Below are 15,517 nucleotides of genomic sequence, written 5' to 3'. Positions count from 1 at the left end.
ACTTGCGAGAAAAATCTACGTTGTCTCAAGGCCCTTAAGGTTAATACGACCGATCAAACATCATTCCTTTGCCCCACACTTTTAGAAAGTATGCCAGAAGACATTAGGACTGCATTTTGCGTTAAAAAGGGTTATATGGGGAATAATGATTGTTTAGATGCTGAAGAACTAATTGCATTCCTGAAGGAACAAACCGAGAGTAGGGAAATGGCACGCTTACTAAATAGTAAAACGGGAAAACCCGAGCATTCAAAAAGGAGTGAAAATCATGAAAATCATAGAAGAATGGAAAACAATTCTCACGATAGGAAATGGGGTGGGGGGAGATCACTACCGAGGCATCAACCCTCAGCTTCGGCGCTTGTAGTAACGAAAAGAAATAACAATAACAAACCCGTAGAGAACATTTATTGTATATTTTGCAAGACCGACACCCATAAGACACCCAACTGCGAAAATCACACCTTGGAAGAAAAGAAGCTCATAATTAGAAATAGTGGGCGCTGCTTTATTTGCCATAGATCAAATCACTCTTCAAAGGATTGCATGTCAAATCTTAGGACATGTAAGGCTTGTGGGGCAAAACACAATTACGCCCTTTGCGATAAAAACCCCGCCAATATCGAGAATAAATCGGCGGAAAATCAAAGTTGACCAGTGGTCACTGCCACCGTCCCCCTTGAAACAGTAGGAAGGGCGGTGTTTCTTCAAACGGCGTTAGCCTTGGTTAGGGATCCCCAAAATCCGCTAAATCAGGAAGTAGCTAAATGTTTACTTGATGGGGGTAGCCAGGTGACGTTTGTCAAGGAAGAATTTTCTAGAAGGATGAATTTGCCAGTAGTGGGATATCAAGATATAGACGTTTATCACTTTGGGGAAGAGGTACCTACACAAAAGAGAGCTAGGAGGGTAGTGGTAACCTTAGAAAATAGGGAAATCCCTGAGAAAAGCCAACAAATTATTGCTTTAGAGACACCCTTTGTTTGCTATACCAGCAACGACTCTGAACAAAGTAACAACCACATTAGGTGTCTAATGATATCAAAAAACCTACAACTGGCAGATGATTTTGAAATAGAGAGCAAGGGTTTAGATAAATTTAAAAACCCACAGTCAAGGGAAGTAAAAGATGACATAGACTTTTTAGTTGGAGCTGACTATTATTGGGAATTCGTGACAGGTGATACTGTAAGATTGGGGCAAGCACTAGTAGCCACCGAAACAAAATTAGGCTGGTGTATCCAAGGGCGCGAAGGTGATAGTAACGGAAATGGGGCGTATAACTCGAGCACCACAATGTTAGTATCTATAGGCTTAAAACGCTTGGACGAAACTCTTAGTAAATTTTGGAGTTTAGAAAGCCTAGGATTAAATAAAGGAGAAATAAAGGAAAATAGCAAAGATAGAACCGTCTCGGAATTCTTCAATAATGTCACTCACAATGGGGAAAGGTATTGCGTAAAACTTCCATGGGAAACTAGCAAGGAAGTACTTCCCGATAACAAGGCAGCCGCTGAAAAACGAATGCGCTCATTAGTCAAGAGATTCCACAAGGATCCAGATTATTATGAACAATACAAAAAAGTCATAACCGATCAATTAGTAAAGGGAATAGCTGAAATCGTCCCATCAAACCAGTTAGAGATTAAACCACCTGGTACCTACTACATGCCACATCAGGGGGTTTACAGAGAAAAGGCAGTAACCACCAAATTAAGAGTGGTGTTTGACGCGTCGTCTCACGCTTATGGGGTGCCGTCATTAAACAATTGCATATCAACAGGTCCCAATCTAAATCCAGACCTACTACAATTGTTACTCAGATTTAGAAACAATAAAATCGCTATTGTAGCAGATATAGAGGGCGCATTCTTACAAATAGCCTTAGATGAACCCGATAAGGACTCCGTTAGATTTCTATGGGTTAAGGAGAGGGACGGTAAAATTGTCCCAGACGAATTTGAAACGCTAAGAATGACCCGATTACCATTTGGATTAGGTTCTAGCCCTTTTCTTATGACATGTACCGCAAAATATCACGCGCAAGAGGCAGAAAACGTGGAAGACAATGTCAGGGAGAAAATCAAAAGGGATGTCTACGTAGATGACATGACAACGGGAGAGGACAGTGTTGAAAAGGCCTTAGCCACATCCATAGGATGTTTAGAATTAATGAAGGGCGCGGGGATGAGGTTTCGAAAATGGGGAACCAACTCTCTACAATTAAGGGAAAAGTGGGGAAAACAGATATCGGAAAGTGGGGAGGAAATGTTTGAACAAATAGACAAACAGGTGCTCACAGTGTTGGGTCAGACGTGGGAAACGCAGGGTGACACCTTCTCCATAGATGTATCAAGTTTACTAAACATGATAGAGACTTCAAAATTTACAAAACGCCAAATTTTAAGTTATGTTTCGCAATTGTTTGACCCCATGGGATTTTTAGCCCCTTTTATTATCCGTGCAAAAATGCTCTTTCAAGCCCTATGGGAAGCTAAGGTAGGGTGGGACAATGAGTTACCCGTGGAACTAAGGGAACCATTTCAAGCTTGGTTCCAAGAATTACCAGCCTTACAAAACCTCAAAATTAAGAGGCATTACTTCAACACTGAGTCTCAAGATAATGTAGCGAAAACAGAGTTGCATGTATTTTGCGATGCCAGTAAAAAGGCTTACGGGGCAGTCGCATACGTAAGATATGAAACTAAGGACAATAGAATAGGAGTATCCTTTGTGACCGCTAAAACGAGAGTCACACCCATAAAAGAAGAAACATTGACAATTCCCAGACTGGAATTGATGGCCTGCCTATTAGGAGCGCGCTTAGGAAGTTACGTAAAGGGTTCATTTAATAACTCGACAATGGAAACTTACTATTGGACCGACTCAAGCGTAGCTATAGGTTGGATAAACAGTAATCCTAATAACTGGAAACAGTTTGTCAGCAATAGAACAACTGAAATTAGGGAACTAACAGGATCCAAAAACTGGTTTCATTGTCCAGGGATTGACAACCCCGCTGATCTACTATCTAGAGGTATCTCGTCCACAAATTTAATAAATAACGAAATTTATTGGAAGGGAGCCCCTTGGTTAAAGTTAGCAAAAGAAAATTGGCCACCAGGGGAATTAAACCAGGTTCTCCATGAAGCGGCAGATAAGGAAAGACGTACCTTAACGTTAGCAGTTGCCGCAGTAGAAAGCAAAGGCCTACATAACTTAATAGATCTAAACAAATTCTATTGTTTAAAAAAGGCATTCAGAATAACAGCTTATGTATTGAGATACATCGACATCAAAATAAAGGGTGCAAAGGGGGGGTTGGGTCCCATTAGAGCCGAAGAAATTGAACAGGCGGAATTGTTGTGGGTGAAAGCTTCCCAAGCCTTAGATTTCCAACCAGAGTTAAGGTCCCTAAAAAAGGGGGAAACGGTTAATAAGGATTCAAACCTTGCAACCTTAAAACCAATTTTAAACGATTCTGGTGTGATTTGTGTTGGAGGTCGAATGGAAGAATCGAACCTAACTTATCGAGAAATGCATCCGATAATCTTGTCAAAATCTTCAAGATTATCAAAGTTACTAGTAATAAAAAGCCATATAGAAGTAGGGCATGGAGGAATCAGCGATACTTTCACGCAACTTAGAGAAAGGTATTGGATTCCCAGTGGGAGGCAAATTGCGCGAACTGTAGTAAAAAATTGCCCCACGTGTAAAAAAATAAACGCAAAGCTAGGTGATGCCCCGACAGCTCCCCTACCTAAAGATAGAATGGAGGAATCTCCACCCTTTTCTATTATAGGCCTAGATTTCGCCGGACCTATCTTAGTCAAAGAGTTCGATACAGCAAAAAAAGCTGATAAATCAAAGGCTTACATAATGAGAAAAACATATATTTGTCTCGCGACATGCGCCGTAACTAGAGCGGTGCATCTCGAGCATGTTCCTTCCCTCTCAACGGATGAGTTCCTAATGGCATTTAGAAGGATAATCGCTAGAAGGGGGTTACCAACAATTGTCTACTCTGACAATGCGAAAACCTTTAAAAAGGCAAATACAGACCTAAAACTTATCTGGCAAACTTTAAACATGAAAAAATTTGAGGAATTCTTTGCAAACCATGGTGTAAAATGGAAGTTCATCGTAGAAAGGGCAGCGTGGTACGGAGGGTGGTGGGAACGGTTAGTTCGTTCTGTCAAAACTTCATTAAAAAAGACCCTCGGCCACGCCTCTCTAACCTACACTGAACTCGAGACCACATTGCTCGAAACAGAAGCAATAATAAACTCGAGACCCCTAACGTATGTTTACAATGATAACAATGAACCCCATCCCTTGACACCGGCTGAATTCTTAATTGGTCGGAGATTAACGGCATTGCCGCCTATAAGCTTTAAAAGAGAAGCCATACCAGTGTCGCGATTAGATTTTGTAAAACGACAAAAATATAGAGAATTAATCATCCAAAAACTATGGATTCGATGGCGAACGGAATATCTAAGAGAGCTGCGATCAGCTCATCACGCTAAAAACGTCAAAAATGGTAGCGAACCACAAATGAACGACGTCATGTTAATACAAGACGATAAGCTCCCACGTCACATGTGGAGCTTAGGTGTCATCGAAGAAGTGATAAAAGGACGTGATAACTTAATAAGATCATGTATAATCAGAACAAAGAACGGAAACAAAATAAGACGTTCTGTGCAGCATCTCTGCAATTTAGAAATAAACCATTAAACGCGTAAATCAGGGTGATACTAGTGAGTATCACCGCGGGGAGTGTGAAAAAGTGTATATATTTACGCGAATAAGAAAAATTTACTTCTATTAACATACTTCTAGAAAGCGCAGAAAATTGTTTTGTACAACCCTATTCAAGGAGGGTGTTATCTTTCTCTTGTATCCAAATCTTGTATCCAAATCTTGTATCCAAATCTTTACAAATATTTCAAACTTGTATAGCTTTAAGCCTACAAGGGGAAGTTTCTCAGCGTCATTGAACCTACGATCATCGCACGTTGAGAAACTTTCCATAAAAGCTACCTACGTCATTGGGAAAGGATTTGGGTAGCGGTCACCCCAGGTCAACGCCAACCGTCACTATAACCCGGCAGAAGAGCCAAGGCGAAAACTATGCCTGCTCTTTGGCGACATTGACCTGGGGATGCACCTATAAATTGAGGGACTCTCCCTTTGTATCTTCAGAACTGCACGAACGAGCTAGAGAGATCCTCGCCCAATAGATCAGCAACGTACCCAAACCAAAGGGTCACGAGTTTTAGTAAATAAAGAGTTAGGTTTTAATTATAGAGGTCTCAGAAAGAAGTTATTTCAATTAGTTAAGATAGTTCGCTAGCCTTAAGGTTTGTTTCAGTCCGAACCTTAAGTCAAAACACGCTCTCCCAAAAGAACCCTAACGAGGAATCGCATCGAGCGCCTAAACAGTCGCCAAATCGGATTTGCATGGGCTGCTTTTTCTTCAACATAAGGGAATATCTCGCTATTTCTACTATTTATTTCCGGTTTTTTGGGTTTGTTAAAAAAATGTCGTCCATTTTACTGTATATCCTCTTTGTGGCTAAATGAAATTAAACGATAACTGAATACAACAACTAACTCTTCTACTGTACGTCCTCTATGACCTAAGAGAGTAAATGGTAAATGAGACTTCAAAACCAGATTCGTCATTCAAATGAACCAGAAGTCACTCTTTTCGATGTAAAATGAAGGTAGGCAGCCCCCAGTATCGATACATACAAGGGGGTTTATCTCTTGAGCGTCAGAAAGCGAAGTAGAAGACAGTGTTTTACTCTCATGTCTTTCACTCTTAGTTACAAACTTAGTTGATACTAGATGTCTAACAGCCAATCTGGGTCTTCTTTATCGTACATCCTCTTAGCTCAAATCTTTGCAGAAGTTAAGCGTCATGTAATCGTTACATTGTTGGATAAGGTAGCATTTTCAATGGTATCCGTCTTTTTGAAACGGTTGCTACTTCATTTTGCCTAACACTGAGGCTCCTCTTTATAGAGTCTCTGTTTAAGAAACGTATTGCAAATGACCTAATAATAACTGAAGAAACAGCACCACCTATTCTTAGGAGGGCTCTGGTGCACCCGAGCGTATACCCTGGGAGCTATAGGACGCACCCTATGGTTAGCAAATGATATCTGTTCGTGTATTTCGTTCTGCTTTTCAAACGCGTTAATCTATTCCTTGAATTGCTAACTTGCGATAATTGATTATGCACGAGATTTGAAATAAATAAAAAAAATTACTTTCTCCCGCATATTCTCCTACTTCATGATGGTCTTTTGTGAGACGTATGTCATGGATTGCAGATTCTTCTTTTGGCTTACACTGTCTGCTGATAATCATTGCGTGGAGCAGGTCAGTATTAGATTAACCCGAGGTTTGTAAATGTTTTAAAATAAAATCAAGGGTCTTATAAATATCACAGAGGTCTAACGATACGAAAAACACGAGGGGCTAATCACTGTCAAAGTACATGTACAAACGCGTAATCATTTTAGAACTGTCAATGGGAGGGCTTTTAAATATTAGGCGTAATTAGATTTGTACAGTTAAGGGTTCAGCCTTGTACACGCTGTTCGCCTTAGTATTACAAAGCTCACTACAAAATTCTAATTCCAATATTATCTAAAGTTTATGGCTAGAAGCGTGGTTTTAGAACAGTATTTCCGTTTCATTGTGTCTAAATAGTTGTAGTAAAATTAACTAAACTTAATCTAACTACTCATAACGTTATAAACAAAATTCATAACATATTCTAAAAAATATATTTGGTACGACATTGTAACGACGTATTTTATATGTTTTGGTTTATTTGTTTATCCTTTACGCACTGTCACAATTCGTGCGACATTTAAATTTAAAAGGGTCATAGACTCTATTGATTAATTAACTTATTATTTGTTTTATCTGTTGTCTATAGGATAAAATATTTTAAACATAAAATTAATAATATTTAAATACTGCAATAGTTCAAATATCTGGCCCGCGTTAAGAGCTCTTATTGTTAATTAAGTTGTGAAGGTTGTAAAGAACAAGTATGTAACAAAACTGCATCATGGAGATATTTCATATATGTTAAGCCTATTTAGAGTTTAGTTTCTATGTAGACAGTTTCCAATTCTTTAACAATCGCATTTTGAAAACATAGCCTAAATTTACAAAACAAAGTTCATTTTTGCTAAAAAAAAAATATTGTCAAATTAACCATTATCTAACACGTTCAAGCAGCAAGAAAAAAAATTGAAAAACAGGTACCATGCAAGGCCAATAAAAAATGTTTCCAATTCCAATACGCTTTAGGATGTGTAAAGAGAGGTTAGTAGCTCTTTTGTGGGACCCTACAATTTTCTCGTAAAGTTTTTCGTTTCAACTGTTGAAGGTGAAATAAAAGAAACTCAGATGTCCGTGTAAAAGCGGTAATCACTCTTACAAATCCGTTTCATTCTCAGAATTCAACGTGTACCATCTTATCGCTCACCATCTAATCTTCAATATCTTAGTACCTATTTTAAAAGTAGTTTCCATCAAAGTTATGAAAGACTAATCAAACCCAACATTATACCTTTGTAATCAAACCCAACAGTATGCCTTTGTAATCAAACCCAACAGTATGCCTTTGTAATCAAACCCAACAGTATGCCTTTGAAATCAAACCCAACAGTATGCCTTTGTAATCAAACCCAACAGTATACCTTTGTAATCAAACCCAACATTATACCTTTCTAATCAAACCCAACAATATACCTTTGTAATCAAACCCAACAATATACCTTTGTAATCAAACCCAACAATATACCTTTGTAATCAAACCCAACATTATAAATTTGTATCAAACCCAACCTTATACCTTTGTAATCAAACCCAACATTATACCTTTGTAATCAAACCCAACATTATACCTTTGTAATCAAACCCAACATTATAACTTTGTAATCAAACCCAACATTATACGTTTGAAGTCTTTGAAATCTACCGAACATTACGCCTTTGAAATCAAACCACCATTCTATCATTGAAACGGAAGGAACATTTGAAATCAACCTAACATTCTACCATTGAAATGGAAACAACATTTGAAATCAACCCAACATTCTACCATTGAAATGGAAACAACATTTGAAATCAACCCAACATTCTACAAGTGAAATGAAAACTACATTTGACATTACCCCAAAATTCTATCATTAAAATGGAAGCAACATTTGAAATCAACCCAACATTCTACATTGAAATGGAAGCAACATTTGAAGTCAACCCAACATTCTACAAGTGAAATGAAAACTACATTTCAAATTTAACCAACATTCTACCGTTAAATGAAAACAACACTTCAAACTGACCCAGTGCCATTTTAAAATTATTATTTATTGTTTAAGTTTCTAACTTCGGATTAATCAACGTTGGATGTTGTCTGTATCTAAACTTCGGTGTTCTCCGGGTGAAATAAATATCCGAAAGTGACACGAAATTTCTGTTAGATCCAAGACCGGTATTTTGGGCGCCTTTTTACCGGTAGGTGACTGGCTAATAACAACCTTTTCTCCGATTTTACCGAACCTCTGTTAAGGAGAAATAGCACGACGCGTTGTTTTCGCATTTGCAACAACATTGTTCTGGGCGGATAGCTGCCGTGGCTTTGTTTGTAGAAAACTATTTCTCGGTGGATCGGGACAGATTTTCTCTGATTGGAGCTGACATCTTCTCAAAGCGTTACGGTTCTCGTCTGATTCCCTAATTACAGCAATCGCGCAAAGGCTTAACTCGGGTTAGTCGGCCTAAGGCAAGTTTTGCCAAAGATTTTTGGGGTTTTGTATGTAGAGGAAATAACGCGAAGGTTGTATCCCAATCCGAGAGATCATGGTCTCAGATAGAACAAGAGCATGTAGTTTTAGCTCAATCGAGGGGCTGTACACTCATGGATTCGATGTAAATGTAAATCAACAGATCCAGGCAATTGAACTTCTCCAAGCGAGAGACCTCTAAAGGCCCATTAAGACTACTGTAAAATCTTATGTTCCCATAGGTCGCCTCGTTAATTTCGTTTGGAATCGTCGGTTTGTTCAGACGTGAGAGCAGACGACTTAAAACGAGTGGCATATATGAACCAAGGGTCTACTCTAAATGCGCCTTAAAGTTAACCGAACGTAGTTCACGCTACGAATTGCAAGTACTTAACATATAACTTCGTCGCAGGCAGGGTGGGAAATAAGGTTTTTTTTAAACTGGACATTGGGGCAGCGACCCCTCTGGCCTGGAATAAATAAACTGGTCCATGACCACTGACCAGGGCGCGTCATCTGCTAAATTGAAGAAGTGGATATTTACAATATATTAGCTAATGTCTGGACTCTGGAAACCCTTGAATTTTCTTAATGGTCCTGTGGACCACTGACCCCCCTCCGATTTAATTTTTAAACTGGTCCAGGCAATTTTTAAACTGGTCATTTGCCCTGTGTCACCGCCTTATTTCCCACGCTGGTCGCAGGGCAGATATTTGACTCTTTTATAACTTAACGCGGAAGGGGATAATAGAAGAAGGACACTCTGTATCCTCTTTCTACTTTAGTTATGTAACATGATTCATCCCAGGCTCACCCTTTCTGTTTGCTCTCCCGCTCATCAAACTTCAGATGGGCATCGCACCGTGGGGTAAATTCTATAAATGTTTAGTACTAAATCCTCAGTAATCAAATCACAAACCTTGATTGACTTGACGAGGGACAAAAACGCACAAGCGCATGCATGCGCCTTGGCATATAGTTAAGCGCTAATAGAGCAATGATGAGGGAACTATTTACCGCGTAAGTGATTTGGTTTAGTAACCTTGCTCCAAATTTTCTGATGCTGGGAAGAATCATGTTACAATAACACCTCTTTGTAATTTATATACTTCTGTTAACCGTCATCTTTTTGTTTGCAACTAGTTCGGTGCATTTGTACTCCTTGTATTAGTGACAATTTGAGACTCAGTGAAATACATCGAAAGAGACAACTAGAAATTTTGATACAATTGTAATAAGTGTAATTCTCCCGATAGTTTGTCTCCTGGTTCTGTGGCATAGAGTTGAGTCCCAATTATACCTTCTTTCCTCTATACTGTTTGAGTGGCTTGGTTTACCTCAATTTTAACTTTGATAAGCCGGTTTTTAATACTAAATTTTGTACAAAAACCAAGGCCCTTAAGGATTATACTATGCTTGACTCGTTTATGGACTGCGAGCGCGGAGACAGGCTAATAGATGTTGACACGTGAAAAAAGAAAGGCAACAAGATTTTCCAAATAGATTTTGGTTCGTGAACATAAACTTCAAAGTTTGATGTAAGACTAATATTTATTTTACGGTTCTGAAACAAACCCTAATGATTGTTTAACGCAGTTCGTACCTCTTAATTATAGTTTAAAGAAAAATAAATATATTTCGGTGTATTTTTTGTTTGTCAATATTTCGAAATATATCCTCGTTTGTTCTTCCTTTTATCAGACGACCTGCATATTTATTATCGCGTTATAATTTATTTATAGACTTGCAAAATTTTGAAAAGAATGCAATGAATTTGAAAATAATGTTTTTGATGAAAAAAATTAATTATAATAACTAAAAATTTGTAGACTAGTAACAGAAGTGTATAATACTTCTCTTCGAGAAAAGTGTATCACAAAGCGGGGTAATTGTAACATGATTCTTCTCAACATCAGCATTAACATTTGAAGCTAGGTTACAAAACCGAATCACATACAAGATAAATAGTTCCCTCATCATTACTCTATTAGGGCTTAACTATTTACCAAGGCGCATGCGCTTGTGGATTTTTGTCCCTCGTCAAGACAATCAAGGTTTGTGGGTTTATTGCTGAGGATTTAGTACCGAACAGTTTTAGAATTCACCCCGGGGTGCGAACCGTGCGATGCCCATCTGTGGTTTGATGAGCAAATTGAGCATTAGAGCAAACAAAAAGCGTGAGCCTGGGAAGATTCATGTTACATAACTAAAGTATTAAGAGGATACAGAGTTTCATCCTTCTTCTATTATCGCCTTCTAATACTACTTAGCGTTTCATAACTTATTTTTGTGTAGTTCTAAAGATACGGATATACTTCAATTTTATTTTCAGAAAAAATATTTGAACACATGTTATAAAAATTATATATAAAAAAATAAAAACAGTTGGTTTCACCAAGAAGTGATATCTAGTTCACTAGGGAGAAGGTATAAATTCGCCACATTTCTAGCTTTATCTCCAGTCCAAACGAAGGTCCGGAGTTAATCACTAGAGATGGGCCGATACCAGTTTAAACCGATACCGATATGATCCGATACTTGGGAAACCGATACGTACCGATACCGATATTTTACCCGATCCTTCGATTAAACCGATATCAAACCGATACCGATATGGTTGTAACAAATATTTCTTATTAGAAATATTTATTCAATCATTTAGTTATATTTATTTAATCATTTAGTAAAAATCCAGAATTTAGCAATAACAACTACCCCAAAGATTTCCTTTGAATTCAAAATTTCAATAGGTTTTGTAAAACCATTATTCTTAAACCAAAGCGTTGAAAAACATCCAACCCTCTCTTTGGCTTGTTTGTCATGCGGGTCGTGACCTTCCATAGAAAGGAGCAGGTGTGATGGCAATTTGTACCGTCACGGTGTTTCGCGAGCATCGCGGACACATTCCCATCTTCAACAATTCATGAAAATCCATAGCTTCGAGTTTGACCCCCCGGAGATACTATTTGCATCTCTTCGCTATTGAGAAGAGCGAGTTCACTAGCCCCAACCTCTTAACCCCTTTGAATTTACTTTTACTTATACCATTCTAAAAACTGAGGTTGCCAACCTTTGCCAAGTGTATTTTGAACCTTTATTGTTAGTGACGGTTATTTTTGAAAATGTGCGCGTTGGTCAGGCTTTGGTCCGATACCACAAAAAGCTACAAGACGATTGGCCAGAGATGCCACCAAGCCTTCCAGTGTACCATCGCGAAATGAAAAACTATAAAAGGTAGAGGCGAACAATAGAGCAGGCAGAGCTCCCAAAGGAATTGAAACGCGAGGCTGGACTTTTTGACCGACGACTATGGATTAAATCTAAACGGATACTCTACTAAATTCCTTGGTAGCCAGAACCGATAACCTTCTAATGCAAGGCTAAAGACGCAAAAACCTAAGTTCCGCGAGGACCGAGTTTCGGACACCGGTCCACACTTAACGATGCGCCCGGCTAAAAGTTTTAATAAACCGCCCAGTATAACCCTTCGCAAATAAACCCGCGGGAGCCGGACTTTAAAATTAAAACAACGTGTAACGCGAAAACGCTACGATCCCTACTCTCACGGGATTATTGGAAAGATGCCCATCCCGACGTAACTTTCATCGGCATCTTGGAACTCCGATTAATTACCGCAACTTAATGAAGTTCAGGAGCACCTTGGAAAGCCGCCTAATGCTAAGCGCAAAGCCTGACCCTCACCAAAACAGTAACGTTGAAATAACTTTATATATAGTCATAAATATATGACTCATTTTGTTTTAATTTACTTTGTTTAAAATCATGGCCCTAAGCCTTATTGTGCATGCTTATGATATTATTTTTAAAACCAACTACGGCCTTATGCCAACGCGAGTGTGCATGCAATATTATATTTAATTACCAGCCCCGGCCTTAAGCCAGCGCGAGTGTGCATGCCGTATTTATTAATTATGATGTTAGTATTTAGCCTACTGTGCTACTTACGTAAACAGCCTAATGTGCTGTAGTTATTTTGTTATTAAAATTAAGATTAAGATTATTGTTGGCAACCTCAATTATATCCCTTATTTTAAAATAAGCTTACCAATATCTCTTCAGACATCCGAGCCATTAATTAAAATCAGTTTATTTATCTACTCGCTCTACCCAATAGTGCAATAGACGCGACTTACCCAGGACCTTAAAACTAAGTTTCGTTGGTAGCGGACGGAGCTTTAATAATGCCTATAGTTTTGGTTTAAGAAAAATAGAAAACCACATAACCAAAATTAAAAACGCTACAAATTGGGGGCCCAGCCGGGATATAATCTGTCGAGAGAGTTATCTAGAATTATATTATGAAAATCAGTAGATGAGAAGTTATCAAAGGATTATGTCAACAATCTTAATACTTTCCTCGAAGCCTTTTACTTTTGCCACTACTGCTGGTACACTAAATTGTTTTTGTTAATTCTATCACCTATTGTGTGTTAGTTTTTTTTTATGCCACTACTGTTGGTAAACAAGATATTTAGTTATTCCCCTCACCTATTGTGTGTTAGTAATTAATGATCCCTATTGTGGATTCGTTTGGCTCTCCCCGGAATTTATTTTAGTTTAATTTACTTTTTTTTTACTTATGAGTAAACCTTATAGTCGTTTCACCGACCAAGATATTGAATCGTGTAGAAATTCTCGTTCTGAACGTTACGCCATTAGAAATAGTTCCTTAACTATGCCTTTGAATCGGACTCCACCGAGTTCAAGAAGCAGCTCGCCAAGCCTGCTGCAGAATTTAAATTATAGTCAAAATAATCAGCCCGGAAATAATCCGAACATGGCTAGTACTAGTAACCCATCCCCTCAACCATTTCAAACTAATCAGTTGAATACTAGCATCCAAAGCAATGCACAAAGTCAGGGTACTCCCCCTTTAGTTAATATTGGGGCTCAATTACCTCCCCCTTCAAATACGCTAGCTCCACAAACTCCACCCCCCACGGTTGGTAACCAGGCTACTGCCTCTGGAAATATCACTATTCCCCAAACCTTACTGCAAAACCTAATAGATCAGTTAAAACAAGTCACTAATCAGCAAAATCAAATGCAATTAGTGTTAACGCAAATGCAAGCTAATTATACCCCAGGGGTTGCCCAAAATAATAGCAGTACTGCTAATCAGGTGCCTAATGTGCCACCTTCCAACCCAATGCCTCTTGCGCCACCTACAAACACTGTACCTCTTGCGCCCTACCAGAATAATGTGCCTCCTGCGCCCTACCATGTCAATGCGCCTCTATTGCCAAACAATCAAGTCAATGCGCCGGTGGGATCGTTTCAAAATAGCGTCTCAACCGCAAATTCCAACCCTTCTAGTAATCCGCCTGTAAATTTAGGTAGCGTAGTACCCCCACAAACTCAAAATCCCCCAACAGGGTTGCCATATCACCAACCAGTTATTCCAAACCAAGCTAATTCAAGCATGGTCAGTCAGTTTTCGAATTCATTTAGCGGGGCTTCTAACTTAAGTCAAAATAGTCACCCATTATTGTCAGGGGTACCTTTTGTGTACTCTAACCCTCTGCCCGCTCCATGTTATCATGGAAAACCAACGGATCCAGGGCCCAAGGACTTTTTACGCAAACTTAAACAGATGCGTTTAACCAATAGAGTTAGTGATGACGTCTTCCTAGACCAATGGATGCCATCCTTAGTGGATGGGCCAGCGCTAGACTGGTTCTATGAGAACCAGCCCTTTAGATCCTACGCGGATTTTGAACTAGCTTTTACAACTAGATTTCAAAGAAAGGCTAATGATGACATCCTTAGAGATAGAATACACGATAGGATACAAAGCCCCAGGGAAACCGTTTATGAATATGCTGAGGCATTGCAAAAATTGATTAGGCAGTTAAATGTCCCAATATCTGACGATGAAGAAGTTCGAATAACATTACGAAACATTCGGGAGGACATTCACCCTTATCTAACAACCAAAAACTACACTAATGTTAGGGACTTATTAGATGACGCTTATGCCGTCGAAAGATCAATTAGTAAAAGGAATAAGTCTCAAGCCAAACTGTCCGCCGCCGAAAATGATGGCGCGCGCCAAAATAAAGCGAGCAACCCTAACAATACCCCCGTTGCTAATTTTAATCGAGGGTCTACTCCCAACTTCTCTAGAAATTATAATGGGCAAAATAATAATTCAGCCTCAGGTGTAAGTAACGCACGTGGTAACGTTACTAATTATCCACCCCGTAATAATACGCAACCAAGACAAAACGAGGTTAGAGTTAATCCTCCCCCATTCGTAAACCCTAGGTTCAATAATCAGATTCAGAACCCTAGAAATGATACTTCAAGACCCCAGGGTAGTGGTCAAAGTTTTAACCCAAATTATGTTTGCGATGAATGTGGCGAAATCGGTCACACTAGGCCCTTCTGCGCCCGGAGACGAAGACAGAACGCTTCCGCGGGAAACGAGAGGGCGGGCGGGTCCAGTCAAACCGTGGCTCAGCCCGCAAACAACAACCAACAATAGACCAAAGCAAAGACGACACGGGGCCCCAGCTTATAAAACCAGCGCACACTATCAAAATAGAAAGCCAGGATTTTATCAATATTTTTCTCGGATCCACCCCGTGTTTAGCTTTAATAGATAACGGATCCACAAACACCCTTATTCACAAAGATTTAAAACCAATTCTTGAATCTCAAGGTTACGTAACTAG

At 39.1% G+C, this 15,517-nt stretch overlaps 1 protein-coding gene across 1 annotated transcript; it reads left to right on the top strand.

The window, feature by feature from the left end:
* The first annotated feature begins 825 nt into the window (after positions 1 to 825).
* On the top strand, positions 826 to 4,740 carry LOC149679531 (uncharacterized). The gene has a single exon (XM_089835682.1). It carries the CDS (start codon positions 826 to 828, stop codon positions 4,738 to 4,740), a length of 3,915 nt encoding a protein of 1,304 aa, XP_089691808.1.
* The last annotated feature ends 10,777 nt before the right edge of the window (positions 4,741 to 15,517 follow it).

This window comes from Phalangium opilio, unplaced genomic scaffold, assembly GCF_054372755.1.
Source record: "Phalangium opilio isolate 3A_F unplaced genomic scaffold, DU_Popi_V2 ptg000041l_1, whole genome shotgun sequence".
In the NCBI taxonomy this organism is placed as follows: Eukaryota; Metazoa; Arthropoda; class Arachnida; order Opiliones; family Phalangiidae; genus Phalangium; species Phalangium opilio.
Note: the sequence above shows the minus strand (reverse complement) of the source record. Positions and strands in the feature narration are given on the sequence as shown.

What these genes read in the sequence shown, in the direction of transcription:
- LOC149679531 (XM_089835682.1), top strand. Translation starts at nt 826, where the DNA reads ATGAATTTGCCAGTAGTGGGATATCAAGATATAGACGTTTATCACTTT.